This window comes from Dermacentor albipictus, chromosome 1, assembly GCF_038994185.2.
Source record: "Dermacentor albipictus isolate Rhodes 1998 colony chromosome 1, USDA_Dalb.pri_finalv2, whole genome shotgun sequence".
Taxonomy (NCBI): Eukaryota; Metazoa; Arthropoda; class Arachnida; order Ixodida; family Ixodidae; genus Dermacentor; species Dermacentor albipictus.
Genome location: NC_091821.1, coordinates 136,828,219 through 136,855,513, shown reverse-complemented (window position 1 = coordinate 136,855,513; position 27,295 = coordinate 136,828,219). Strand labels below are relative to the sequence as shown.

The 27,295-nt window shown below is 45.6% G+C and overlaps 1 protein-coding gene and 1 long non-coding RNA gene across 3 annotated transcripts in view; one reads left to right on the top strand and one right to left on the bottom strand.

Annotated features, from left to right (window-relative positions):
• LOC135911795 (annulin-like) overlaps positions 1-968 on the top strand; it is a 48,156-nt gene extending 47,188 nt beyond the window's left edge. The window contains exon 16 of the mRNA XM_065444136.1: positions 170-968. Coding sequence (XP_065300208.1) covers positions 170-350 — 181 coding nt within the window. The 3' untranslated portion in view covers positions 351-968. The remainder of the gene's footprint in view (positions 1-169) is intronic.
• Positions 353-26,358, bottom strand: LOC135911796 (uncharacterized). Of its 2 annotated transcripts, none has more exons than XR_011508773.1 (3): positions 25,642-26,358; positions 23,768-23,990; positions 353-490 (listed from the first exon to the last, which is right to left on the bottom strand). It is a non-coding gene; the product is annotated as an uncharacterized lncRNA (long non-coding RNA). The 2 variants fall into 2 exon arrangements; XR_010567451.1 differs by lacking the exon at positions 25,642-26,358 and adding an exon at positions 24,086-24,212.
• Between the last annotated feature and the right edge of the window lie 937 nt (positions 26,359-27,295).

Genomic DNA, 27,295 nt, shown 5'->3' with positions numbered 1-27,295 from the left:
TTATCAACGCATTTAGCATGCTATACACGTCCTCCTACCTTCCACGCGGGAAGCAGGCCATACGTGCGTTTCAGTCCTTCAGGCGTAACTTGCGGCGCCGACGTTGCGCGTTCTCAGTGTGCCCGCGATCACTGCATTGATAATGTCCCACGCTGCCCGTGTTTTCCAGAGGAGTGCAGCCGAGGAGCGAAGCCTGGGTGGAGTTTGCGCTGACTCCAGCCACGACGGGACCAAGATCCATCGCGGCCAAGTTCATATCGCAACAGCTGAACGACGTTGAGGGCTTCTTGGAGGTCAACGTCCAGGGCGAAGAACCCGGCGAAGGGCCACTGTCGAACACCGCCGAGTAGACGATCGATGCTCGCTCCGTGCCGAGTGGTTTTCAAGCCTGCCAGATTCCGATGCTCGGCTTCGCAACTCTAACTGGCGACAGCGGTATATGGTGCGTGTGCGCCCATTCATACAGGGGGGCATCGTCAGTGGCCGAGTTCTAAAAGCGAGAGAGACAAAGAAAAAAAAAAGAAAAGCACATTTACAGCGTTTCCTTTCCTCCCTTTTATTCACTTCCTATTCCCACAAAGATAGATATAGTATTGCAACTAGTCTACTTGCTTATTTTCGTTCCTGTCATATTTTTTGCACTTCTGTATTTTAGCCGGATGGGGTAAATGTCGCTGACGCGTAAAACGCTCTTTATATTTCTTTCGCACGACCGTGCGCAGTGTTGCGCGGTACATTGCATGAACGCACTTGAAAAAGTACTGCCGGCAGAAGTCCGAATCATCTAAACAGAGGTTCTGTAAAGTATCACGCGGGTAGCATTAGCGGGAATAAAAAAAGAAATATGATGCTGCGGCAAGATGATAAAATGCGAAACTGCCTCGCGACTTAGTCCCACTGTAGAATTGTAATGGTTGTCTGTGTGTGGAGTTTGAAGAGAGGCCAATAAAGCAATGCGTGAATCTGCAGTGCTCTTGTCTGGCTACGTTTTCGCTGACCTGTAAAAAAGGGAAGGGGGGGGGGGGGTATGTTCGCTACTACGGCAGTATGTTTTAGTACATGCTTAATGTGATTTGTATAAGCTGAGGGCAAAAAAAAACTCAGTGCCCTTCCACAGTGTGCAGAAGGATGACCAGCGAAGCGGTGTTATATACCTCCGCCGCGGGTCGGCCCGGCATTGCAATATTTTCGAGACCGGCGCACGTATGGGGAGTGCTTAACGCCTGCTTCACCTACAGTGCGCGGGTCGGCCCGGCATTGCACTATCCGCTATCTTCGCGATTTTGTGTCTACACACGGACACGATCCCTGGGGGAATTAACCCTTAACATCTTCGCTGCACAAACGCGATTGTCAGAGACATACCGAAACAAAGTAAGTTACCTTGGCGACTTATTCATTGTAGAGTCCGTATACATGGGCGTTTCACGTAACTTGAACGAAGGATTTTAAAAAAAAATTGTTTAGCCGCAGCTGAATGAAACCAACGGCATATTGTTTGCCATCATGTGGCGCTTCTTAGAGCATTTTTTTATATTCCGCCTAATTAGTTCAATAACTAAGATGAATAATGCAAAATGTTTAATCGACGCGTATTTCCGCGCCGATAAGTTAAAAGAGCTAGTGAGGACTTAAAGGCCTATAGCGAATAAAGTTCTACATGCCATTTCAGCTTTTCAGAGCGATTGATTATCGCACCGCACTCGATAGGGAGGAAAGTCGTGATTCTAATACGATGTCCGAGCTCACGACGGCCAGCTCCAACTAATGAAGGAGCAGAGCAGAAACAGTCACGAACCAAAACGACATTTATTGCACATTTTATTCAGGAAATAGGACTTCTTTTCAACACAAATCAAAGCAATTGCACATAACTGAAACTAAAAGTCACTTATAAAAGAAAGGTTTGTGGCAAGGTTCTCAAGGCACAATTCAGAGCATTCGACGCAGTTATAGCATATTCATTCGCTCCCGCGTTTCGTCCCGTTTCGCGTTCTGAGACTTGACGCAGAAATGGAGCCTTGTGAGCACATAGCACGTTATGATTCTATTCGTGAGTGCTGTTTTGTGCTCAGGGCAGCCAACGAGGTTCAACTTGGTAAGCTGCAGAAACAATACCAGATCCATAAAACTGTCGCTTCTTGCTTGCTTCACACTGAAGCAGTGGGTGAAAGTGTTTTCCAGTGATGTCACCTGCGCATTCAGCTGACCTGACGGATATAAAAGTCCTCCCCTGTCAATAGCAGTGGTGATGGCTGCTTTTATGGAGAGGTGCCATGGAGCATTTGGATAAATTGTTGACACTGCGTCGCCTGTAAGCACGGGTCGATCATGGGGAATCGTGACTGTTTCGCCGTTGACCACGTGCGTGAAGTGCAACACAATGTATTGTTCGTGGAAGTGACGCTCACAGAGGGCTGATTTCTCGTCGAGAAATTTGTCAGCCCAGGGGACAGCCCGCCGCCACGTTTTAAAACGTTCCGGGTGCTTAGGCACCGAAAACAAAGTGACACGCTTCCCGTCTTCCTTGACGATACACAACCGGGTGCGCAGTGAGGCGCAAAGCAGTACGTTTGCTTCGCTTTCTTTAGGCGAGGATCCATTTGGCTGCAACAGGGCACAGAACTCAAGTCTACATGCTAACGAGCAATCTTTCACCACAAAGAAAACAGCCTGAAAATCACATGCGCGCAACGTGGAACCGAGAAGACGACAACCACACGTGCTCATGCACAGAGAGCGGGGAAAAGAGACGGAGGGGCTAGGAGCAGTGTTGCCAGATGGTCCCAAGAAAAAATAACCAAATGATCACAAAATGTAACCCAAAAATAGCCATGCCCAATTTTTGTTTGTGAGCGAAAGGCAGCCCAAAATATAGCCAAAACGTTTGATAATGTCCTGCAGGTGTCTTATAGAGGGTGTATATGGTGTCAGAATCTCACCGCGTATTTTTCCTACCCTAAAATTTCTTCCGCCGCATGCAGCTAGCACAACACTGGCCTCAAGGTCTATGTAAAGAATTCTAGTGAGAGCTGCCACTACGATGTGGATTTGGACTCCACTTATTGTTACGATGAAATTAATGATATTGTAAGCGTCTATGCGGACTTCATCTTTATCTGTACAAAGTCATCATCAATCATCGGCTCGTGTTCGTTTTTGCATCGGCGCCATTTTTCCTTCTTGGAATAAAGCGTCGTCTCTACCGTGGTATTTCAAATGGTGGAGGCGCTTTGAGATTCCTTCGAACTCAATCCACTTCAAGATGGAGCTACGTTCGGGACGCCGCTTACGCCAAGAGGACGCCATATGTCGCAAGATCAGACCGCAGCGTCCACCATCTCGGTTCAAGTGCCAGCCAACCCCATTCCCAGCCCTGCCAACAACCGGTATCGCGATCCTGAAATCTTCTCCGGCTTGTCTAGTGAGGACGTTGAAGACTGGCTCGACAACTACGATCGTGTCAGCGAGTGCAACAACTGAAACGAGACATCGAGGATAAACAACGTACCATTTTACGTCTCTCAAGTAGTCAAGACATGGTTCCTGAATCACGAGAGAGACTTCCGTGATTGGTCGTCTTTCAGGGACCAGCTACGGCGGATTTTTGGCCCATCCACGGTTCGTTCGGAAGTTGCGAAAAAGAGGCTGTCTGAGCGCGTCCAGCATTATGGCGAGTCGTATACCTCGTACATTGAGGACATACTCGCGTGTTGCCGCCGTGTCGACAGTGCCATGCCAGAAACTGACCACGTGCGACACCTTCTTAAGGGTATAGGATCTACTGCCTTCAACGCACTCGCCGCTCAAAACCTTTCGACAGTGTCGTTGTCTCCGTCTTTTCCTGCAACCCCATGGAAAACAGTATTGAGCTCCGGTCTATCATTCGAGCCATAATTCGTGAGGAATTGCAAGCGCATGGCTCAACCCCTTGCAGCAGCGCTCACGTCCAACCTGCTTCTACTGACCTGCGCGGCATTATTAAGGAGGAATTGGCCTCCCTGCAGAACGCCCACCATACCAACGCTTCTCCTTGCCCACAACCGGCTTCTTACGCCCAGGTTGCTGCAATGCCAGCCGCGCCGTCTCAAATCACACCAAGTGCATGCGCCTGTTCACGATCACCTGGCACGTTTAGTCGCCCGAGCTCCGAACCCTCCTTACTACTCTGCCTGGCGTTCGTCGAGGCCTATCTGATATTACTGCGACTTTCGAGGACATATCTCCCGGTTAGACGAACGTCGTGGTTACGCTCAGGCCTTTGAACGCGATGAGCCACCTCCTCGCGTCTACCGTACTTATGACAATAATCCTCCTGCTCGCCGATCTCCATCTCCGGCCGACTTCTCCAACACCATCCACAAGACACGTGCCTCGAGACACCACTCCCCATCGCCGCTCCGACGTTCTGTTTCGCCTCTTCGGCCTGTCTCTCATCTCCATTTCCAGCGACTGGAAAACTAACCAGTGCAGTTTTTGGAGGGAAAACTGCATCGCCGCGTTGTGCTCAAAGTTCTCGAGAACGTCCTTCGAACATGTTATTGGCGTCGGTGGAGGGTGTGCGTTTGTTAGCTCTGATGGACACGGGAGCTGCTATATCTGTTATGCGTACGGACCTGTGCTCTCGTCTGCGGAAAGTGAAGACGCCTTATATTGGATCATCCCTGATTGGGGCTAATGGAGCAATCATTCTACCATCAGCCCAATGTACAGCACGCGTCTTCATTGATGGTATCCGTCATCACATTAAGTTCGTGATTTTTTTCCCCTGCGCTCATGAACTAATTTTAGGTTGGGGCTTTCTCTCGTCAGCGCCCGCTTTAATCTCTTCCCGTCAACGTGTAGTCCATATGACCGAGACAGTCCATTGCAGCGGGAGTGCCGATGAGCCACGACTGCGTTTTTTCACTGCTGCCGGTTCTGTACTGCCTCCCTGCCACGAGCAAATAAGAAGTCTCTCTTCTACAGACATCACCAATGGCGACGTGTTCATCACTCCTTAAGGCCGCTGTCTTGCCCGTGGGATTTATTGCCTTTCTGCCTGGTGCGGTTCAAAGACAGCTCTGCATTAATCATCGCTTTAAACGCGACCGCTGAGACAATCCTCCTACCTCTAGGCTCCGCAGTGACCTGTGATGTGGACACCCAACCAGACTCCCTGCTTCCTCTTGCCGCCTCGCAAGCTCTTCCTTAACAGGGCAAATCTGCATCATCTGCCCTTGCTTCCGTGATAAGTCCTGACCTTACTGCTGCTCAAAGTAAAGCGTTGCTAAATTTGCTCACGAAGCATCAGACCTCCTTTGATATGGACACTTCGTCCCTCGGACAGACTTCCGTTGCCTTCCATCGTATCGACACCGATGGCCAGACTATTGTACGCCGTCGTCCCTACGGAGTCTGTTTGGCCGAACGCAAAATCGAGGAGAACGTCAGCCATATGCTGAAAAGAAACATCATACGTCCCTCCACCAGTTCTTGGTCATCATCCGTCATATTACTGCAGAAGGATGAATCGATGCGATTTTGTGTTGTCTACCGCACGCTAAACAATATCACCCGTAAGGATGTATATCCGATGCCCTGTATTGATGACGCCCTTGATTCTTTGCAAGGCGTGCATTACTTTTCCAGCCTTGATCTTCGCTCCGGATATTGGCAAATTCCAATGCACGAAGCGGACAAAGAAAAGACCGCCTTTTCTACTCCGGATGGTCTTTACGAGTTTAACGTAATGCCTTTTGGTCTATGCAATGCTCTCGCCACATTTGAAAGAATGATGGACACTAGTCTTCGCGGCCTCAAGTGGAAAACTTGTTTATGTTAGCTCGACGACATCGTCGTATTTTCCTCGACTTTCACTAACCATCTGCAACGCTTCGATGAAGTGCTCACATGCCTCTCTAATGACGGACTTCAACTAAACACGAGGAAGTGCCGTTTCGCTAGCACAACGATTAAAGTCCTGGGTCATCTCGTTAGTAAAGACGCCATCCAGCCCGATCCGGACAAAATTTCCGCAGTGCTCAACTTTCCACACCCACTTCATGCTAAAGAACTGCGCAGCTTCATTGGACTCGCCTCATACTTTCGACGTTTTATCCGGAACTTCGCCAGCATTGCTTCGCCCCTCTACAAGCTCCTTGCTAGTTCCAGTTCCTTCGATTGGAACGATCAGTGTGAAGCCGCGTTCCAAGAACTCAAGCACGCACTAACATCCCCACCTGTTCTTTGTCATTTTGATGACAAGGCGCCCACATTACTGCATACTGACGCTAGCGGTCAAGGAATTGGTGCCGTACTGCTGCAGCGCGACCACGCATTTTGCGAAAGGGTTGTTGCATATGCAAGCCGCGTTCTCACTTCCACGGAGAAGTACTCGATAACCGAACAAGAGCGCTTGGCTGTTGTCTGGTCCATTCAGAAATTTTGTGCATATCTCCACGGTAGACATTTAACGGTTGTGACCGATCACCATGCCCTATGTTGGTTGACGACGATCAAAAACTTGTCTGGACGCCTTGACCGCTGGATACTCCGATTACAAGCATATGATTTCGATGTCATATACAAGTCCAGAAGGAAGCACCAAGATGCCGATGCTCTTTCACGATGCCCATTACCACCATCATCGGAGCACATCACATCACCTTGTTAAATTGGCCGCACGGAGGACGCATCGTCTATTACACCGGTTTCTTCCTTGACTCCATCAAACCGCCCTTCAGTGCTTTCCACTCACCAGCGCACCGATTCTTATTGCCATGGTATCATCAATCGCCTTAGCGGTGTTTCATCTCCACCCAATGCCAGGCTACGGAAACAGCTCAAACGGTTCAAGTCCGAAGACGACGTGCTCTACCGGTATATTTTTCACCTGGAAGGCCTTCGATGGGTTCCCGTTCTACCGCGCTGCAGTTCTGCAGGCCTCACACGATGACCCTACGTCAGGCCACTAGGGTTACCACAAAACACACGAGCGCATACGCAGCCGAGTCTTTTGGCCAGGTCTTTCCACGAGCATAGCTAGATATGTTGCCTCGTGCACGCTTTGCCAACACCGTAAGCGACCTACTACTGCTACGGTCGGGACGCTACAACCACTTCCTTGTCCACCAGAACCATTCTCTGTCGTCGTCATTGACCGTTTCGGGCCACTCCCACCTACTCCAGACGGCAACAGATGGATCGTCACTGCTGTTGACCACTTGACCCGGTACGCTGAAACAGCCTCAATACGTTCAGGAGATGCCTCAGAAGTAGCGGCCTTCTTCTTGCAGGCTATCTACTTACGTCACGGGGCGCCTCACGTTCTTTTGAGTGACCGAGGCAAGGCATTTCTTCCAAGCACTCTTAATCAAGTTGTGCAAGCGTCCAACACCGTGCACAAGGCAACATCTAGCTACCACCCTCAAACCAATGGTCTAACAGAGCGATTTCATCGCACGCTGTGCGACATGCTATCCACGTATACATTCAACCTGACCATCGTAACTGGGATGCGATTCTCCCACTTGTAACATTTGCATACAACACGTCTGTTCAACGCACCACCGGATACTCTCCGTTTTTCTTAGTATACGGCTGCCACCCAACCTCATCACTCGACGTTTCTTTTTTCTCTGGCCCCGTCAACGCTTCACCCTTCATTTGTTGTGTTTCGTCTTGCCCAATGTCGTCGTCGCGCCCGTGTGAACACTGAAGCCAGCCAAGACGATCGCAAACATCGGTGCGACGCCTCTCACCGCGTCGTTTCCTACCGCCCTGGTGACGATGTGCTCCTATGGACCCCTGCACGAACACCCGGTTTATGTGAGAAGCTTGAGTCTCGATATATTGGTTTCCGAGGAGAGGCTGCGCACCTTACTTTGAGTGCGATGTTAAAAAAAGAAAATACAAGAAATGTAACTGCGCGTGTGTGCGTGTGTGCGGGTGCGTGTGTGTGCGCGCGTGTGCGTGCGCGCGTGCGTGTGCGTGCGTGCGTGCGTGCGTGTGCGTGCGTGCGTGCGCGTGCGTGCGTGTGTGTGTCTTTGCAAAGTGGCAAAAACATTGCCCAACCACCACGGAGATGTGAGCAAAATTAATAAAACATGGACGTAACAGTACCACAAAAACCTATTATGCATATCGAATGCAGTCATTTTTTTTTCATCATAGCTCGAAAATACGCGTGAGCAAAGTAGAATCTAATGAATAGTAAGACATGGTCATATTACATGGTCATAAAGTACGTGCATATAAAAGTAAGCCGTAATCGCAATTACTCGTCCGCACATAGTTTAAAGAAAAAAAATTGTTGCAGGAGTACGGTATGAAAACCAACGAGTCATCTTGACGTGGGCTAGGTAGTGAATCGCTCGCCGACCTGTGGCGAGCAATTACCTTTCCATCTTTACTGTGGACAAACATCCTTTTCATATATTTACACAGCTTATCATTGTAATAATGCGCAACGTTCAGAAGGTACCACGAAGAAATCGCAACTTTCACGTCACACAAAGGTGTTTGACTAAAACAAAGAACGAAAAAGAAAACATTGCATAGAGTCCCACTCGATACTTCTCACGCTGGGGATTTACTCGAATGGATTAAATCTACAATCTAGCAATATTTGAGTTTACTCATACTGCCACTTGGAACTGTAGAACTGAAGATGTGAAACGCGACAGAAGCTGTCCATCTGGCTGAAAATCTTTGCAGCAGTCCCCACTCTATGTCAGACCAAATTTGACGCAGTGTCTCATTCGATATACGGTTTCTCAGATCATTCTTTGTCAACGAAACCTGGCCGAACAATAACACGCTTTCGACGGCTGCGTTCGAAACAGGGATCGCAAGTAGTGACCAAACAATCTCAGACAGCAGGGGGAACATTGGATTTCCATAACTTGGAAAAAGCCCATAACTTGGTGGTGTTTGGTGATACCAGAGCAGAATATTTCGTTTTGATCGACAGTCGAGACTACTGCGCTTCGCTGAGCATGTGCAGTGCGCGTCACCGTTGTCGCGCGAACGGCGGCCGTCGGGGCACCAGCTGCGTGCCCAGGCACTTCTTATCTCGAGCCCAGCAGCCACAGTTAGACGTCGCTGGCTGCCTCCTGAGCGCCCCGACGGCCGCCGTTCCCGCGCTCTACACAAGGGGGACGCGCACTGCACATAAAAACTCTAACCGTCGTGTTTGAAGTTTAAAGTGATTTGCGGATTTTTTGTAAAGTTGCTGGGTAAATAAATAACGCGGTGGTTTTCGGGAAACCCAAGCAATAGGCTTCGAGGAATCCTTGATAAACATTGAAGGACCACGGGTGAAATTGACGCGCCACGATAGGCGTACATATACTTAGCTGTTGTGTAAATCCACATAATAGTTTGTTGTATTGGGGGCGAGCTCCACCACTGGAAAAGATGGCGCCACCGTCGGCGTGACGTGGCATGAGGGATCACGTGGACACAGCGGCCGCGTCGGCTGCTCCGGAAGCGCCGAACCGAGCTGAAAACGAAAGTTTAAAGTCCCAATTGCACTGCGGTTCTTATTAAGTGGTGAGGCTTTACCACCTTGGGTGTCTGTTCGACAACATTTGAAAGAACTATAATAGGTAGTGCTGCCTTAGGAGGCGTGCAGCATGGTAGGCTACTGCTCGGTGCCGCAGTGCCGGACGTACGCAACGGAGCCCTGTGTGAGTCTTATTCACACGTAGCCGCAGGACAAGGAGCTACGTGAAGCTTGGCTCGCGAAACTTAGAACCGGCAGACAGCCATCGGCTACAACTCGGGTATGCAGCAAGCACAGACGTGAGGAAGATTTCAGCTACGGCGACGGGACTGCGCGATGTTCGGTGAGTGGCAGAAGACGCACACTGAGGCGCTCGCCGGCACCCGTTGCCCGGCTAATGTCATGGCGATTTGGTCTATGAACTTGATGCTAGATACTGGCAAGTTCACTGGAACGGAAAGGGAGCGGTAAGACGCACATTAAAAAGGCATGTCATATGGTCATGTTTGTGTTATGAATTAATCCACTGGATTACGAAAAAGAAGCAGAGGGAAATCGCTCGCTGAGAAAACCGATAAACAAAAATTGCGACGCAAGTGGAAAAATAATATTGAAATGTCCAAGAATTTAGAAGACAAAAAAAGATTGAATTGTCGCGACGTCACACCACAGTCGCCGTAGGCGTCGAAGCCTCTATTACGAAATTATTTTTGAACAGTTCTGATAGCGTCCACGCAACAATGGTCGCAAGTGTACTGTCGAGTGCTTATATGCAGCGGCATATGAGTCATATGAGACATAATGTGAGACATATTTCACATAGTTTACTCTCAGCCTTTGCCTACCTTTCACGCAAGAAGCCTGTTCGGGAGACTCCATCGCGGCGATCGCGCGCAGTGGTGTTCACTGTACGGATTCGGTAAAGAGATAGCGTCTGTAAACGATTCTGTGCTTTCAGCTTGCCCAAGATTATTATATCGACAGTCAAAAACTTCCCTCGTTTTGAGAGTACTTACACAAATGTCCAGGAGAGCTGCCGCGTGGTGTTTTTATTGAGTGCCGTAAGCGAAACCTATGAGGAGCGCGCCGCGTGATCCCTCATACTATACGCAAGGGAGGCGCTTCCGACAGATGGCGACTCCGTAAGTCCTCGCCCCCAATAGCAGCCGGCACGGAACACGTACTCTACAGCTGCCAGCTCCTCTGTTTTTCTAACTGAATCACGCGTGAACCGGCAGCAGATGGCGCCCAATTCAAAACAAAAAGAAGATAGTTTAGCGCTGGAATGACGTATAAACATGGCAGCCATGACTTAACGCCATCCTCCCAGCGCCAAGATTGCCTAAAAATACAGCCTTCGAGGTTGCCTGCATATCTTTGTAGCAGCAATGAACTTTGGGTTTTCGCGAACCAGCGTTCCCGAATTATGTCAGAGTTGGCGTGGTCCTTGGCACTCGGAAGTCCTTAAGACAAAAAATATCCCAAATATAGCAAAGTAGCCAACTCGCAATTTTCGACGCCAACCCGCATAAAAAGTAGCCCAATTTGGCTATTAATAGCCCAATCTGGCAACCCTGGCTAGGAGAGGCATCGCAATCATAGAGTTAGTATAACCAACTGATCGCAATGGCTTTATCGCAATGCTGACCGCAGCGAAGCCACGGCGGTGGCGGCATGAATAGAAGGAGCGCGCTTTTGCCTCGAACGTGCGGGCGTTGGCGCCACCTCTACTTCCAGCCACCATAGCAGCACTCTCAACCATGCGTCCAGCCTATCGCTTAGCAGGTAGGACGGTGCTTCCTTTCCGTGTGCCACCGTCAAAGATGCTGGCGCACTGTGAAGCCGGTGTCTAAAGCCGCGGCAGCTCGCCTCGCCACGGTACGCGCGCACGGTTCTTTCGCACGAAGCGCGGTTGAAAAGAGCGCTGCAATACGACAGCATGTGAGCACAGTAACGTGGTTGTATTTCGCAGGCTTTCTTTAAACATTGTGGGGATGCGTGACTCTCGCGCGTCCCCAGATATCTTGTTTTCCCCCATATCCTGCAATCCCGCTTCGCCGCGTGGCCTGCGTGACGCCCGCGGCGGTCGATGTGGTTGAAGCGCAGCGCGAGAGATGGCGCGAGTGTTGCGCTGCTAACGCCGCCGACAGGCGGGGTTACTCGGGCGCCGAGAGACAAGGCGCTTTCCCTTTGGGCTTCGAGACAGCAAGCGGTGCGGACGTGCCGTGCCGCGCGTGCGCCGATCCATGCTTCTGCGAGACCATCTCGCGTGGCCGTCTTGGAATGCGCTGCCGTTCGCGTGACAGGACGCGCGAACGACCAGGCGTTGGGATCCAGCATGGGGCGAACACATTCGCTCGTTATCCGGTCGCGGTGAGTTGGACTTCTAGATTTGTCGCGCGCACATCGGCATGTTTTGTGGATAGCAACTCGGCTAGCAGGCATTGATCTATGAAAGGTGCAATAAATGCCCTTGTGATTGTTTGCACTACTGTGTTGTCGTTCCTTTGACCCAAGAGCACGGAGGAGAACCCCACAACGTCTAAAAAAATCACCACGCAGCACGTAAGTTGCCACAAAAAATTGGATCGGTCGTTTCTAAACCCCCTCTACAATGCAACGAAACCCACTAGGCCCTAAAATGAATAACAAAATTTTTGCATATTTCTACTTTGTTAATTAACTAATTAAGCGGAATATATTAAAGGTACCCTAAGAAGCGGCGCATGACAGCAAACCATATGACATTGCTTTAATTGAGCTGCGGCTAAACACTTTTTTTTTAAATACTCGGTTCCAGTTACATGAAAAACCCTGTATATACGTTTGTGACTCTGCGCGCGTGCGTACGCGTGTGTGTGTATGTTGTATGTGCGCGTGAGCGAGATCGAGGGCGACAAGATTTCGAACCGGTGTGTGTTTGCATAGAGGGCAATATATCGTGAAGGAGAAGTAGGATATGTGGAAAGAATGTCACTGCCTTTGAGTCGCAATATCCGCAAACGTGTACAGACGCGTCGAAAAAATATTAGAGTTCTAATTTCGGTGATGCAGATCTCCATACGTTGTCGCCTTTCTTACAACACTCAAACGCTGCAAGAAATAATTTTGAATTGCCACCATGCCGAGCGAGGGTCCCCTATTTCATGAACTACCCACCAGATGGCGCTACAGACCCAGTTCTAGTGATAGAAAGAAGTTTATATAGGTGTGGTCATAGCGGAGTTTAATCTCTCATGCAGACAGGCGGGTACAGTAGTAGGGCAGCAGCTTCCAATTTTATTCTATGCGGACGACATTGTGTTGCTAGCTAACAATCGAAGCGATTTGCAGCGTCTGGCTAATATCTGTGGACAGGAAGGGGAAAATTTAGGTTTGAAATTTAGCGTTAAAAAAGCAGGTGTTATGGTATTCAATGAAAACAGTGAACAGTGGCACTACAGGGCCAGGAAATACCTCGGGTAAAAGCATACAAATATCTTGGTATATGGATGAACGAAGGCAATAGATACATGGAAACACGGGAAAAAACAATAACAGTAAAGGGGAAGAGAAATGCAGCCATAATGAAACAAAGAGCGCTATGGGGATACAATATATGTATGAGGTGCTCCGGGGCATGTGGAAAGGTGTAATGGTTCCAAGGCCTACATTTGAAAATGCGGTTGTTTGCTTGAAATCAGGGGTACAATCAGGACTCGATGGCAACCATAGGTCAGTGGGACGCCTCGCATTGGGCGCTCACGGGAAGACTACAAATGAAGCTGTGCAGGGTCATATGGGCTGGACAAGTTTTGAAGTGAGAGAAGCGCACAGTAAAATTGATTATGAAGAACGACTGAGCAATATGGAAGAAAGTAAATGGGCTGGGAGAGTGTTGAGGTATTTGTGCAGGAAAAACTTTGATTCACAGTGGATGAAAAGAACTAGGAAGCTTACCAGCAAGTATGCGGCCTGTAGGGTGAGCAACCCAGCAACAACGAACGTCCAGCAGAAAGTCAGAGAGGCTGAAATAATCTCATGGGCGGCGGCAATGGAAAAGAAACTTGCCATGAGTAACTACTCAAGAATAAAAAAACGAAATCAGGAAAGAAACAACTTATGATAACTCAAAGGGAAGCTCATTACTTTATGAAGCGAGATCAGAATGCCTTAGAACACATACCTATAAAGCGAGATGTAAGAAGGAAGAAGAAGCATGTGCTTGCTGCGGTAATGCTAGGGAACCGATAGAGCATGTGTTTTATTAGAATGTGAAGATATCTGCCGAACGATCGATTTAGGCACAACTGGCCTTCTGAAGCCCTTGCGTTCAGCGAGAGCAGGGGGAAAAGTAAACATGTCCGCAGTAGAGATCAGTAAGAGGCGATTGGAAGATTGGTAGAAAAAAAGTATGGAAACGACAAAAAACGGAGACGTACAAAAACAAAGTTCACAATAGGGGGTCAGAAAATGTGATTCTGGGAATTCATCGTGGTTTTTCTTTTCTTTTTTTCTTTTTTAAAGTAAGTAGGACATTAGGCAGTATAATAGCAAGAGCTTGGTGGAGCAACCCACCGCCCCGTTCCAAAGGGGACGCCCATAACATCCGTCCATCCATCCATCCATCCATCCATCCATCCATCCATCCATCAGTCAAAGATGGCTGCAGCAGACAGCTGGCGCCGTAGCGTTTAGCCCTGCCTGAACGTGTGTCTGCTCGCAAAATTATCGGATACATTCCGTTTGCAGTGGAACAAGAGAACTAGGAGGCAATGACCAGTTAGAACGAATAAATTTAATGAAAAATTTGACGTTATAGTTATTTCGGTCACATAGCCACTTTGAAATGTATCAACATGGAACTAGACTTTCATGACGATTCCCTTCAACGTTCAAATATAAACATGTGCCGTGAAGTTTTGTCACCAAGAAGATTTTTAATGTAATTATGTAATGGATTACCCTGGTTTCCCGTTCCATTGATGTCCGCCTGGGCAGATAATTCATCTGTCGTGACGTAATTTGAGCAAATCTAGTGAACGCTTTACTAAAAGAGAAGTGTTCAAATTAAAGAAAAAAAGCATGGACCACACATGTAGTCACACACACACACACACACACACACACACACACACACACACACACACACACACACACACACACACACACACACACACACACACACACACACACACACACACACACACACACACACACACACACACACACACACACACACACACACACACACACACACACACACACACACACACACACACACACACACACACACACACACACACACACACACACACACACACACACACACACACACACACACACACACACACACACACACACACACACACACACACACACACACACACACACACACACACACACACACACACACACACACACACACACACACACACACACACACACACACACACACACACACACACACACACACACACACACACACACACACACACACACACACACACACACACACACACACACACACACACACACACACACACACACACACACACACACACACACACACACACACACACACACACACACACACACACACACACACACACACACACACACACACACACACACACACACACACACACACACACACACACACACACACATATATATATATATATATATATATATGGGTCATTCCATCTCAAGTGTACTCGGTGTTTTATCCACCATCTGCGATTCTGCTGAAAAAAATCATACCGTTTTACCTCAATGAGCGAAGCAATTATTCAAGCGATTTTTCTTGGAAAAAAAATTTCTAATGGCCTGAGGACGCTTTGAATGTTGCGCACACGAGTCAAACTATGCGAGGTAGAAAAATTTCTACAAAGTTATTTCTTTGACCTGTTACTGCGAATATTTTTTTAAATAGTCGCCAGACGGTACTCTTTCGTGACTATTGTCGTTTATTACTCTCTGTTTTAATTTACATAATTTTTAGCAATAAGAAAAAGTCGACAATTGCCCCTTTTTTAATATTTTTTTATAAGAGAAAGTAACTTTTCCATGAGGAATATATTCACGATAGGGGCTTGGTATGTGTGTATACTAGATGATAAACATATTTGTATAAGAAATAAAGCCTAAACTTTCGCTTAATGTCATGGTAAATATGAAAAAAAAATACGTTCTGACTCAATTTGTGGCTTCATTTTCGCAATGTAGCGTTCCAAGTAAAAATATGGCATAGTCGGCATTGCATAGTATGCTTTGCTGTCTATCTGTGTACAAAGATTCAAAAGATTAAATTTTGTTTTAAGCGAGAAAAAAATTTTTGAACTGCACAATCACAAGGTTGCGCGGAGCATCTCTTTGCTTCGCCTTCACTGCATAGCACGTCGGTCGGCGTTTCACTCTGGCTCATTTTACGTGTTTCTTCTTTTTCTTTTTGAAGACGAGGTCATCTTTGGCGACTTCAGGTTGATTTGCGGTTCGTCGGGACTTACCAAAACCGAAGCGCTTGTTCTTCTAGACTTTTCAGAGATCTATACATTCATTGTGCAAGATGCCCCGCAGGACTACCACTGGGTGAATGAGCAAGCAACACTGCATCCATTTGTAGTCTATTGCTGCCCTGACGAAGAAATTGTAGTAAAGAATTACGTTGTCATTTTTGACTGTACAGAGCACGACGCCGTTGCAGAGTCCGCGTTCCAGGCCGAAGTTGTGACAGCACTCAAGCAACAGTTGCCACATCTACGAAAAATCCTCTACTTTTCTGACGGAGCTCCAGCACAGTACAAAAACAAAAGGAACCTTGTGAACCTCTGCAATCACGAACATGACTTCGGAATTGGTGCAGAATGGAAATTTTGTGCAACAGCTCATGGCAAGAGTGCCTGTGACGGTCTTGGCGGCACCGTGAAACGGCTAGCAGCCGGAGCCAGTCTTCAGAGGCCAATACGTGACCAAATCATGACCCCACACCAGCTGTTCATGTGGACGAAGGAGAATATCCAAGGGATAACTATTCTTTGGGTTTCGAAGGAAACTGTTCAAAAAAGAAAAATTGTGCTGTCCCCGCGGTTTAGTAAAGTGACTACCATAAAAGGCACACGGAAGTTTCATCACTTTAAGCCCTTCTCGCCGACTTCTATTCTCGCTGGGGTTACATCCTATTCAACCACAGAAATAGTTCGAGTATCAAAGTGAACTATGCTTACAGTGGAAGGCTACACGCGAACGGAGACAAGACGAACAGGTATATAAGTTATATCAAAGTAAGTTTGAAATAATGCCGTGCGAAATAAAGCCGCCATGAGAACGTATATTCTCTTTGTGATGTTTTATTTTGGGAATCGTAAATATTTGCAAACGAAGCGCTGGGTAAAAAATAAAAGAAAACGACTCAACATCTAGCGGTGGTCATCGAAGAAAGTGTCCTCCATGGGGCATTAGGGCACCATGTTTTTTGTTGTCTATAGTGTACTGCCTTTGGGATCAGCCAAAAATTTTAGACAGCAATCTCTCCGGGATTGGCCCATATCTTTCGTAGAGCCACACTTCCGGTTCCGGTTTTAGGCGCATGCTGTGCGCCTAAAACCGGAACTGATGCTGTGCGAACGGGCAAATGTAAAGTTATTTCGCCATTAAGCGTTGTAACTTCACCGTATATAGTAGTACACTAACTTTCTGCATCTTTTTCGTTCCAAGCTTAACTCAGACGCCTATTTCTTGTCCTACGTGCACTAACAGGCCTGCAATTATCTTATCTTACAAGATTACAATGGCCAGAAACTCAGTCCCCACGAACCGCAAATCAACCTGAAGTCGCCAAAGAAGACCTCGTCTTCAATAAGAAAAAGAAGAAACACGTAAAATGAGCCAGAGTGAAACGCCGACCGACGTGCTATGCAGTGAAGGCGAAGCAAAGAGATGCTCCGCGCAACCTTGTGATTGTGCAGTTCAAAAATTTTTTTCTCGCTTAAAACAAAATTTAATCTTTTAGATCTTTGTACATAGATAGACAGCAAAGCATACTATGCCATGCTGACTATGCCATATTTTTACTTGGAACGCTACATTGCGAAAATGAAACCACAAATTGAGTCAGAACGTAATTTTTTTCATATTTACCATGATATTAAGCGAAAGTTTAGGCTTTATTACTTATACAAATATTTTTATCATCTAGTATACACACATACCAAGCCCCTATCACGAATATATTCCTCATGGAAAAGTTACTTTCTTTTATAAAAAAATATTTAAAAAGGGGCAATTGTCGACTTTTTCTTATGGCTAAAAATTATGTAAATTAAAACAGAGAGTAATAAACGACAATAGTCACGAAAGAGTACCGTCTGGCGACTATATTAAAAAATATTCGCAGTAACAGGTCAAAGAAATAACTTTGTAGAAATTTTTCTACCTCGCATAGTTTCACTTGTGTGCGCAACCTTCAAAGCGCCCTCAGGGCATTAGAATTTTTTTTTCCAAGAAAAATCGCTTGAATAATTACTTCGCACATTGAGGTAAAACAGTATGATTTGTTTCAGCAGAATCGCGGATGGTCGATAAAACACCGAGTACACTTGAGATGGAATGACCCATATATATATATATATATATATATATATATATATATATATATATATATATATATATATATATATATATATATATATATATATATATATATATATATATATATATATATATACATACATACACACACACATTTGAAAACGATAAGTTTGCCATGCCTAGAAAACGTGGGCGGACAAATAGGTACGTGCGTCCTTTTCTCCAAGAGAGGTGTATTACCCCGTTGTAGACCTTCTTGTAGAACGACTATCTGTGAGCTCCGAACATAAATTCTTAGGTATTGTCTTAGACAGTAAACTCGAACTTATTTTCCATCTGAAGCATATTAAAGAGAAGTCTCAGGACTATGAACCTGTTGAAGCTTCCGTCACGCACATCCTGAGGAAGCGACAGGAGTTGCCTCATAAGCGTGTATAAAAGACTAATACGATCACACCTTGACTACGGAGCCATAATCAATTCAGCTACGCCTAGTGCTTTGAAGATGTTAGATCCCATCTACCACGTAGGCATCCGCCTTGCTACAGGCGCCCAAGCAGGAGTGGGGGTGTTACAGAAAAAATGTACACAACCAAATCGATAATAATACAGGCGTGGCAAAATAACAAACAGGTATGTAACATAGTGAAGTACAAGATCAAAATTGCAGTTCACAATAATTATCAATGGATTTTAGTATGCTTGCGGAAAAAATGTGGTGCGCAGGTTGTTCCAATCTGTTATCGTGTTCCAATATGTTATCGTTAAAAGATAATGAAGCTGCTGGCGAGAATGCTACCTCAGTAGTTTTTAGCGACACCGACATAAACACACCCATTACAGCCACAGACTAGAAACCATACTTCCGTCATAAGTTGAAGAAGCCCTGGCAGAAACAGTGGGATACTCAGGTATCCAATAAAGTACACCTCATCAAACCTAAATTAGGCTACTTGATATAGGAGAAAACAGCACGATACAAGGAAGTGCTTCTCCGTCGATTAAGAATAGGTCATACCTTCGGCGCCCACTTTTACCTACTGACTGGAAGTGATCCTCCGTCATGTGGAAGGTGCGGTGCCAGCCTTACACTTCTCATGCATGTCGTCATCCATAGAAGCTGAGCGGAAAAAGCACTTTAATTTTGCGTATGTTCAGCATATTCCACTCCATCCAGCATTGTTTCCTAGTGTATACGATCCGCTTTTTAACCTGAAAACAGTTTTTAGCTTTTAGATGAAGTTAACATATTAGCAATAATTTGGCCCGGCCATGTGTAGCACAGCCTCGCCTTCGAGGCTGTAGCCGCATTGACAAGTTTTTACAGCGCGTGCCTCTTCAGCCCTTAACTTCAAGAGCCATGTGCAGAGAATAGTGCGTGTTTACATTTTATTTAGTCACTTCCTCGTAGCGAAACTTTTATGCTCATTGCTCACATCATGAGGCACTGACACAGCGACCCGTTTTTAGGCCTCTTTACATCTACATTACAACTACTATTTGCAACTCATTTGATGAATGAATGAATGATGTTTTTATTTCTTTTCACATTGAAAAAGAGGAGACAGGACTAAAAGCTGGGGTACAGCTTGACGAGGGTCCCGCCCCCTTATACATTTGACAGCAGAGCACTGCAGAAACCATCACAAAAGATGCAACACTTGCAACAAAATATTATAGGAAAACAAATGCACTTTTAACAAAGGAAAAAACCTAGTATGAAATTACACAAAATACATACATACTCATATAGAGATACAATTTCGCATTTATGCATATATACACACATTCAGATACATACTATATGCACAAGCAATGCACACAGATCTATTACACATATGAACAGGTGTGCTAATATGACTAAAATATTTTGACATTCTAGTCTATTTGGCATAACTGACAAAATAATCTTATTTCTTTATTGGAGTTGCATAAAGGATCAAAGTCTTCTTGTGCGAGTTGATTAAGTAGAATGGGTACAGTAAGTGTTAATGATTGTTTATCGTAATTGGTCCGAGGTGTGCGTACGTGCCATTCCTCTTTATGCCTTGTATCACGGGTGCTACGGTTAGCTTTTAAGTCAGCCATGTCAAACACAATAGAGTCATTAGACTTCAAGTATGACCTGTAGTTCAAAATTAAACGATAATTGTATAAAGAGAATACAGGCAAGATTTCAAACTTTGAGAACAGATTTGCCGTAGAAAAAAAACGAGGGACATTGGCAATGTATCGCACGGCTCTTTTCTGGAGCAAATGCAATTTCGTAAGGTTTGCCTTGCTAGTAGTGCCCCAAATGAGGTTACAATATTGCAGAACTGACAATACTAAAGCATTATAAAGTAAAATTTTAATTTTAACAGGAAGAAAGGATTTCAATCGACCTATGATACCTACAACAGAAGCTAGCTTTTTACTTACATTTCCCACGTGATCATTCCAACTTAAGTCTTTAGCGAATGTTACGCCTAAGACAGAGACCGTGTTAACAATTTCTAATTGATCCGTATCTATTTTCATGTTTATTGTGCTTCGTAACTTTTTGCCTCTTTGCATATAGACAACAACTTTTGTCTTGCTGGCATTTATTCTCAAGCAGTTTCCATCAGCCCAATCTTTAAATTGCCTTAACGCTCTGGTCCCCTGAAGCTGTAGTTCAGTTTCTGACGTAGCAGTGATAAACATTGCTGTATCATCAGCATAAGAAATAAATTTTGCCCGTTTTGAACTTTGTGGCATATCGTTTACAAACATTATGAACAGGGGTGGTCCAAGGATGCTTCCCTGAGGCACTCCAGCTCTTACAACCTGAAGACTGGACTTTTCCCTTTCCAACTCTACATATTGTACTCGATGCGATAAATAAGATTCAAAGAGCTCCAAAGCGATACCACGGATACCATAAGCTAGCAGCTTAGAAAGTAAGATTTTATTATTTACAAGATCGAATGCTTTGGAAAAATCTATATATATTCCCATAAGTAATATTTTATTGTTGAACGCTTGTAGAATGGTTTCTTTATGAATTAAAAGAGCTGTTTCGGTTGAGCGATGCTTCCTAAAGCCATGTTGGAAATCACCTAACAAATTATTTTTGTCAAGATATGATGATATTTTAGCGTGAATTATTTTTTCAATGCCTTTCGAGAATACTGGTAGGATTGAAATTGGACGATAATTGCCTAGCAAATTTTTGTCACCTTTTTTAAACACAGGCTGCACTCGAGCAATTTGCATGCCTTTCGGAAATTGGCAAGACGATAGAATCAAGTTGTAAATGTGAGTAAGAACAGGACAAATGATGTCAAGGACATGCTTTATAGGTCCAATTTGAATACCATCTGTATCCTCCGATTTACTATTTTTAACAGAGCTTATAAAAGAAAAGACCTCAGCACAATTCGTAGGGGTGAAGAAAAATGATTTTGCACTCTTGTTTTTAATGGGTAGGGCATCATAATGACTACTCTGTAAATCACTACAGGGGTTAACTTGTTTGATAAAGAAATCGTTAAACGCATCGGCTAGTGCTGCGCCAGATAGCTGTGTGCCTTGATGTATAAAGTTATCGGGAATAATGTGAGGTTTACCAGGGCCTAACAGAAAGTTTAAATTTCTCCATGTCACATCGGATCGCGTAGGCGCCGGATTTGAAAATAAATTTTGTAGGTATAAGTTTTTAGCTGTTCTCAATTTACTTGTAAGTTTATTACGGTAAGACCTATATTCTTCCAAACTAGCTGGATTTTTATGTTTAACAAAATGGGCGTACAGCGCATTCTTATGCTTAATCATGTTTAATAATTCATAAGTAACCCAAGGTTTACGAGCTTTCGAAGCTTTCTTTAACTTTTTTAGTCGAAAATGTTCATGGTATATTTTTTTAAATGTAATGATGAAAGCGGAATATGCACTTTCACTATTGCTTGAATTTAAAACAGTGTCCCACTGCTGCGAATGGATGGAGCTGCGAAAATCTTCCAGAGAACGTGCCGTTATGTCTTGAACATAGCGAATTGGTGTGGTCTTTTTTACTAAATGGAAGATATTGTTGATTATCATAACAATACCTAAATGGTCGCTGATATCTGTATCAATAGTATCTGCTATTACATCATCAAAGTAAGTGTTTGTGATGAAAATACCTAACAGTGTGGCAGTTCCCTGAGTAACACGTGTTGGCGCTGCAATTACATTGCTCAAACTGTTCGCGATTATCAGGTCCTGAAATTGTTGTTTATGGTGTGTGTGCGTAAGCATGTCTACATTGCAGTCACCCCCTAGAAAAAAGTTAAAATTTTCATCCGCAACATGACTGAAAAGCTTTCCGGTGAAATTCAGAAAGCCGAGTAAAATCGCCGGAGGGTGGCCGGTAGATGACGCAAAAAAGATTGTCGCGGTTTCGGAGTGTAAGTACTTCGATATCAGAATTGATAGCACAGAACTCGTCCATAATTTCACATGTGATGCCCTCCTTAACAAAAATGGCAACACCGCCTCCGCATTTCCCTTCCCGATTTCGATAAAAACTTTGATAGCCGAGGGGACAAAACACTTGTGACGTGTTAGTGTACCACGTTTCCGTAAGCATTATAGCCGTGAACGGCACATTTATGCTTTCCAGAAGCATTTCCATTTCATCAGTTTTATTTACTAATGAACGAACATTTTGGTGAAAAAATGACAGCGATGATCTTTTTGCATTCATCAGTATGTTAACATCATCTAATAAAAAACCCATGACTGAAACAGAAACATAAAGGAAAACACAAAAACTGAGCTTTCCTACACGATGTTCCTTAAATCATCCAGGCCATTTATGAGAACAGCAGGCGTCCCAGCCGATTTGCGAACGAATATTTTGCCGTTTTTGGTCCACGCATACTGCCATTTACAATCTTTCCTCTTTTCATTCGCGGCACCGAATAGGCGCTTCATGGCAGGGCACAAATGCTCGTTTACATAAACGGGCACTCTTGGTGAAAATCCCAAGGCATCGGAAGATAGCTTTTGTTTCCTAGCCCTGTCTAGGAACGAGTCTCGTGATGATCTTTGGGCAAATTGAATGACTATGTTAGGAGCAGTAGTATTGCCCGATGTTTTAACACGGTGGCAGATTTCAATGTCGGTGTCCTCAAGGGGCATGCCTACGGCTTGTCCTAGTTTTTTGGCTATTTCTTTGACGTTTTCGTTCGAAGCATGTGGCACGCCCTTGATTTCGACATTATTGCATCTCGAGTGCTGTTCACTGTGCATCAGCCTTGTCTCATGTTGCCTCAGCTCCGCACACAGGGCATCATGCTTACCCTCCAACACCCTAACACTTTCTTTTAAAGCTTGATTTTCTGTTTCGACTCGATCTACGGACACTTTCATTGACTCGTAGCCTTCGTTTATGAAGTTCAGGCTAGCCTTTATTTCCCTGATGTCCTTTCTTAAATCCCTTTCAAGACTTTCTCGAAAATCACGAAATTCCTGCATCAATGTTCGCTTGAGATCCTCAAACAACTTATTCATTTCCTTTGTCATGCTATTCAAGTACTGTGAAATTCAAAGTAGCAAGATTAAGTACAATACTACAAGTAGATACAGAAAGGCAGTAATGCACCAGCTTAAGAAAAAGTAGGCACTACAACGGCAACAGTAGCAGCAGCAGCTACGGCAGGAGAAGGTGCGATAGATACAAGAAAAACTTGGTAAAAACACACTGACCTGTACAGCAAAAGTTTCAAGTGTCAGACAGGTATACACGCTGCCGCGAGCCGCTGCTGCCAAATGGAATGTCCCTGGATCTTCGACGAGCTTTTAACGGCCACGCTGGAAACCACGCAGGCGCAGTACGGTGCAAGTAGGTGCACGTGTTCCCACGAAGGAAACAGCAGGACGATATGGCTGGCGCCGCAGTGGTCTTTCGGCAGGATCGGCAACCGGAAGTCTGTACAGCAAAAGTTTCAAGTGTCAGACAGGTATACACGCTGCCGCGAGCCGCTGCTGCCAAATTTCATACAGAAAACAAAGACAATTTATTACCAAATGTCATGGCGCTCTTTGGTCATAGCTGGCCCTTGCGCCATTAAACACCACACAGCATCATTAGAAAACGCCGAAGGGAGAATGTGCCAGACTGATCTCGAAGCTTCTGAGAAGGGAAGACGTAAAAATAAGTGGGCAGTTTCCCTCTAGCGATGACAGCGATATCAAGTGAGGAAATTATGGTAGGTCAAAAAAGAACCGACTGCTTCGTTTGAGGTGAACAAAACAACTAAACTTTATTTCGATAGGGATGCTCGTCGCCGAGCGAGTTCGGAGGAGTACAGGGTTGCCCGTTGACGAAAATAATGAGGCTAAAGTTGGCAGTTTCTTCATACTCCCCCCGGAATGAGCGTCAGATCATTCGTCCATGTATTCCATGGGGTACAACAGTTGAATCGGTATTCTCAATGTGGTTCCATTAGGCATGCGCACCATGCAAGCTCTGATTCTTCCATCTCGTCCGAGAAGAACTTCTGACACTTGTCCAGTTTTGCAGAGTTGCCTCGGTAGATAATGTTCATGGACTAAAACGAGAGTTCCTTTCTTCAGTGCGCTTGACGAATTTGGAACAGCGAAATGTGCTGGCCGGAGACTCGTCAGATACTCCTTTTGCCAGCGACACCAAAATTGGTCGACCATCCTTTGTCGGTAGTGCCAGCGATGAGTGAGTTGACCAGCGGGCTGAGCCACCTCTGTAGCGGTACCACTGTCAGGAAGAGTGGTCAGTCGCTTTCCCACTAGAAAGTGCGATGGTGCTAGAGGTTCGGGTTCGCTCGCCTCCGTGTATACGTAGGTCAAGGGTCTAGAGTTAATGACAGCTTCGATTTCAGTTAGGATTGTTGTGAGCTCCTCGAAGTTGCAGTAGCTGTTTCCCAAGACCTTCTTCAACGATGTTTTCACGGACCGAACCATTCTTTCCCAGAATCCTCCCCACCAAGCAGCTTTCTCAGCTATAAATTTCCAGCGGATCTGGTGGCTAGTGAAGAAGTTGTGAATTTCTTCTTTTATTGTTGTCCGTAGTCGCTTTAGATCCCTAGAAGCGCGCTGGAATGTCCTGACGTTGTCAGAAAAGATCACTCGACAAACTCCTCTTCTCGAGATAAATCTTCGGAACGCCATCAGGAAGTTTGAGGTGGACATGTCGGTTCCTGAAGTACTATAGCGCCAAACAGACGACACAAGAAGAAGAGAAACACGGGCGAGCGCTTACTAACAACTGATGCTTTAATGACGGGAACACACAATATATATACACAAATTTGGCGGCGCAACTCGCGCATTGTCAAAACATCACATGGTAACTAAGCAGAAGACGATAGAACGATTGTGAAGGTGACGTTCGTGAAGATGACACGTGGTGTACAGGGCCAAATGACTATAAATGATAATGGTTACGCGATACACAAACACCGCCGTAAAGGAGTACCCAAAAAAAACTAAAAGATTAGGAATATTCACCAGGCGCGGGCGGCGCAGCAACATGCTCAGATTTAACTATGGGCTTCTAAAAAAGACATCTCACTTTTATAGAGAATTTTCGATAGTTCGCTTACGCATTCAAGGCCCTTCCTTTTAATGTGCAAGGCTTCCTTCAGCTCACGGGCCACGCTGTCTCGACTTCTGTCCAGAATGATGGTCTCTCTTAGGCGAGGCTTGCACCCGCACTCTTTGCAGTGGATGGCCACATTGGAACCAGTTCCTTTTTCCTGTGACCTTTCGTGTTCTTTCAGCCTTTCATTTAGACACCGCCCCGTTTGTCCTATGTAAACCTTTTTGCATGAGAGCGGAATTTGATATACTATCCCTTCCTTGCAACTGACAAGTGGATTGGTATGCTGGGTTCCGCAGGTCGCGCGTACCGTTTTTTTGGTTGTTAACGCGGGCGCACAATGTAGCAAGTTTTGAAGGGGCTGAGAAAACAACCGGGACTTTGAATTTACTCGCGACCTTTTTCAGGTTGTGGGCTACGCAGTGGGAGTAAGGTACAACTACAGGTCTTAATCTCCTGGTTTGTTCTTGCGTGTTTTTTCTTAATTTCCCTTTTATCTTTTGGAGCAGGCTCTCTACTACAGAACTTAGAACTGTCTTCTTCGTGAGGTTAGTCAAGCGCTTCTTTGCAACAGCTTTGTTGTCGGCGAGTTGCATGTTCAAGGGTTTCCAGGGCAGTGCTACCTCATAGCGCTTGTCCATTTTCTCTACCGATGCCGAAAATGTGCTCATGACTTCTTCGCTTTCTCCGTTCGTTTGGGTACAAGAGTCGATAATTCCAATGCTCTCAAGTTCCCAGAACGATTTAAGCTCCTTGGACAAGCTGGTGGTGTCGGCGAACACTCCGGCACGAAGCACTGCCACGGTTGAGCAGTAGGCAGCTGAGCTGCTGCTGGGAATCGCTCCTTGCAGAGTCCAGCCAAATTCGGTCTTTACCGCAACTAGTGCGCCTTGCAGCTTCTTGACTTCACCACACACCAAAGTCCAATAATAGTCAGCACCGATAAGAATGTCGATCCCGCTTCCCATCAAATGGGCTGGCGCAACAGTAATATCTGCCAGTTCATCCATGTCCGCTTGCACCTCTTTTAGGATGTCCTTTTAGGATGTTTAGCAGATCTCCGGTATTTCCAGAGCTTCGATAGAGTGCTCTTTACGGTCGTATTGACTTCTTAGCCAAATTTTTACTCTTCTGCGCTTCTCTTTGATAATGTTTCCTGCTCCTCCGAATGGGTAGATCGTGATGTCATCTTCACCTAGGACCTCGAGTTGCAGTTCACGTGAAAGTCTTTTAGTGACAGAGCTTCGTTAGCTACCTCCGTCAAAGAGTAGACGGGTGAGCGCTCTTCTTCGTCCCTCTGCCCATACTTGAGCGGTTTGGAGCAGCACAGTTGGTATCTTTTCAGATTTCTTTTCTGTCCAAGAGTGCAACTCTGTGGCTTTATTCTCGGGTGGCTTCCATGTCGGGTCACACATCTGAGTCAGATGTCTTCTGCCACATTCCTTGCATTTTATTCTTTTGTTGCGGCATTCCCTTGAAGTGTGCCCTTTTATGCAGCATCGGATGCACCAGCCAGCCGCAGTGAGCCTTTTTTTCTTTTCATCCAATGAGATCTTCGCCTAACAATTTTGAGTCGCATGATCTTTTGCAGCACAGAATGCACATGGATCGGACTGCTTCGAAGCACCCGCACAAAAAAGAGAAGCTGCTGATCCTCC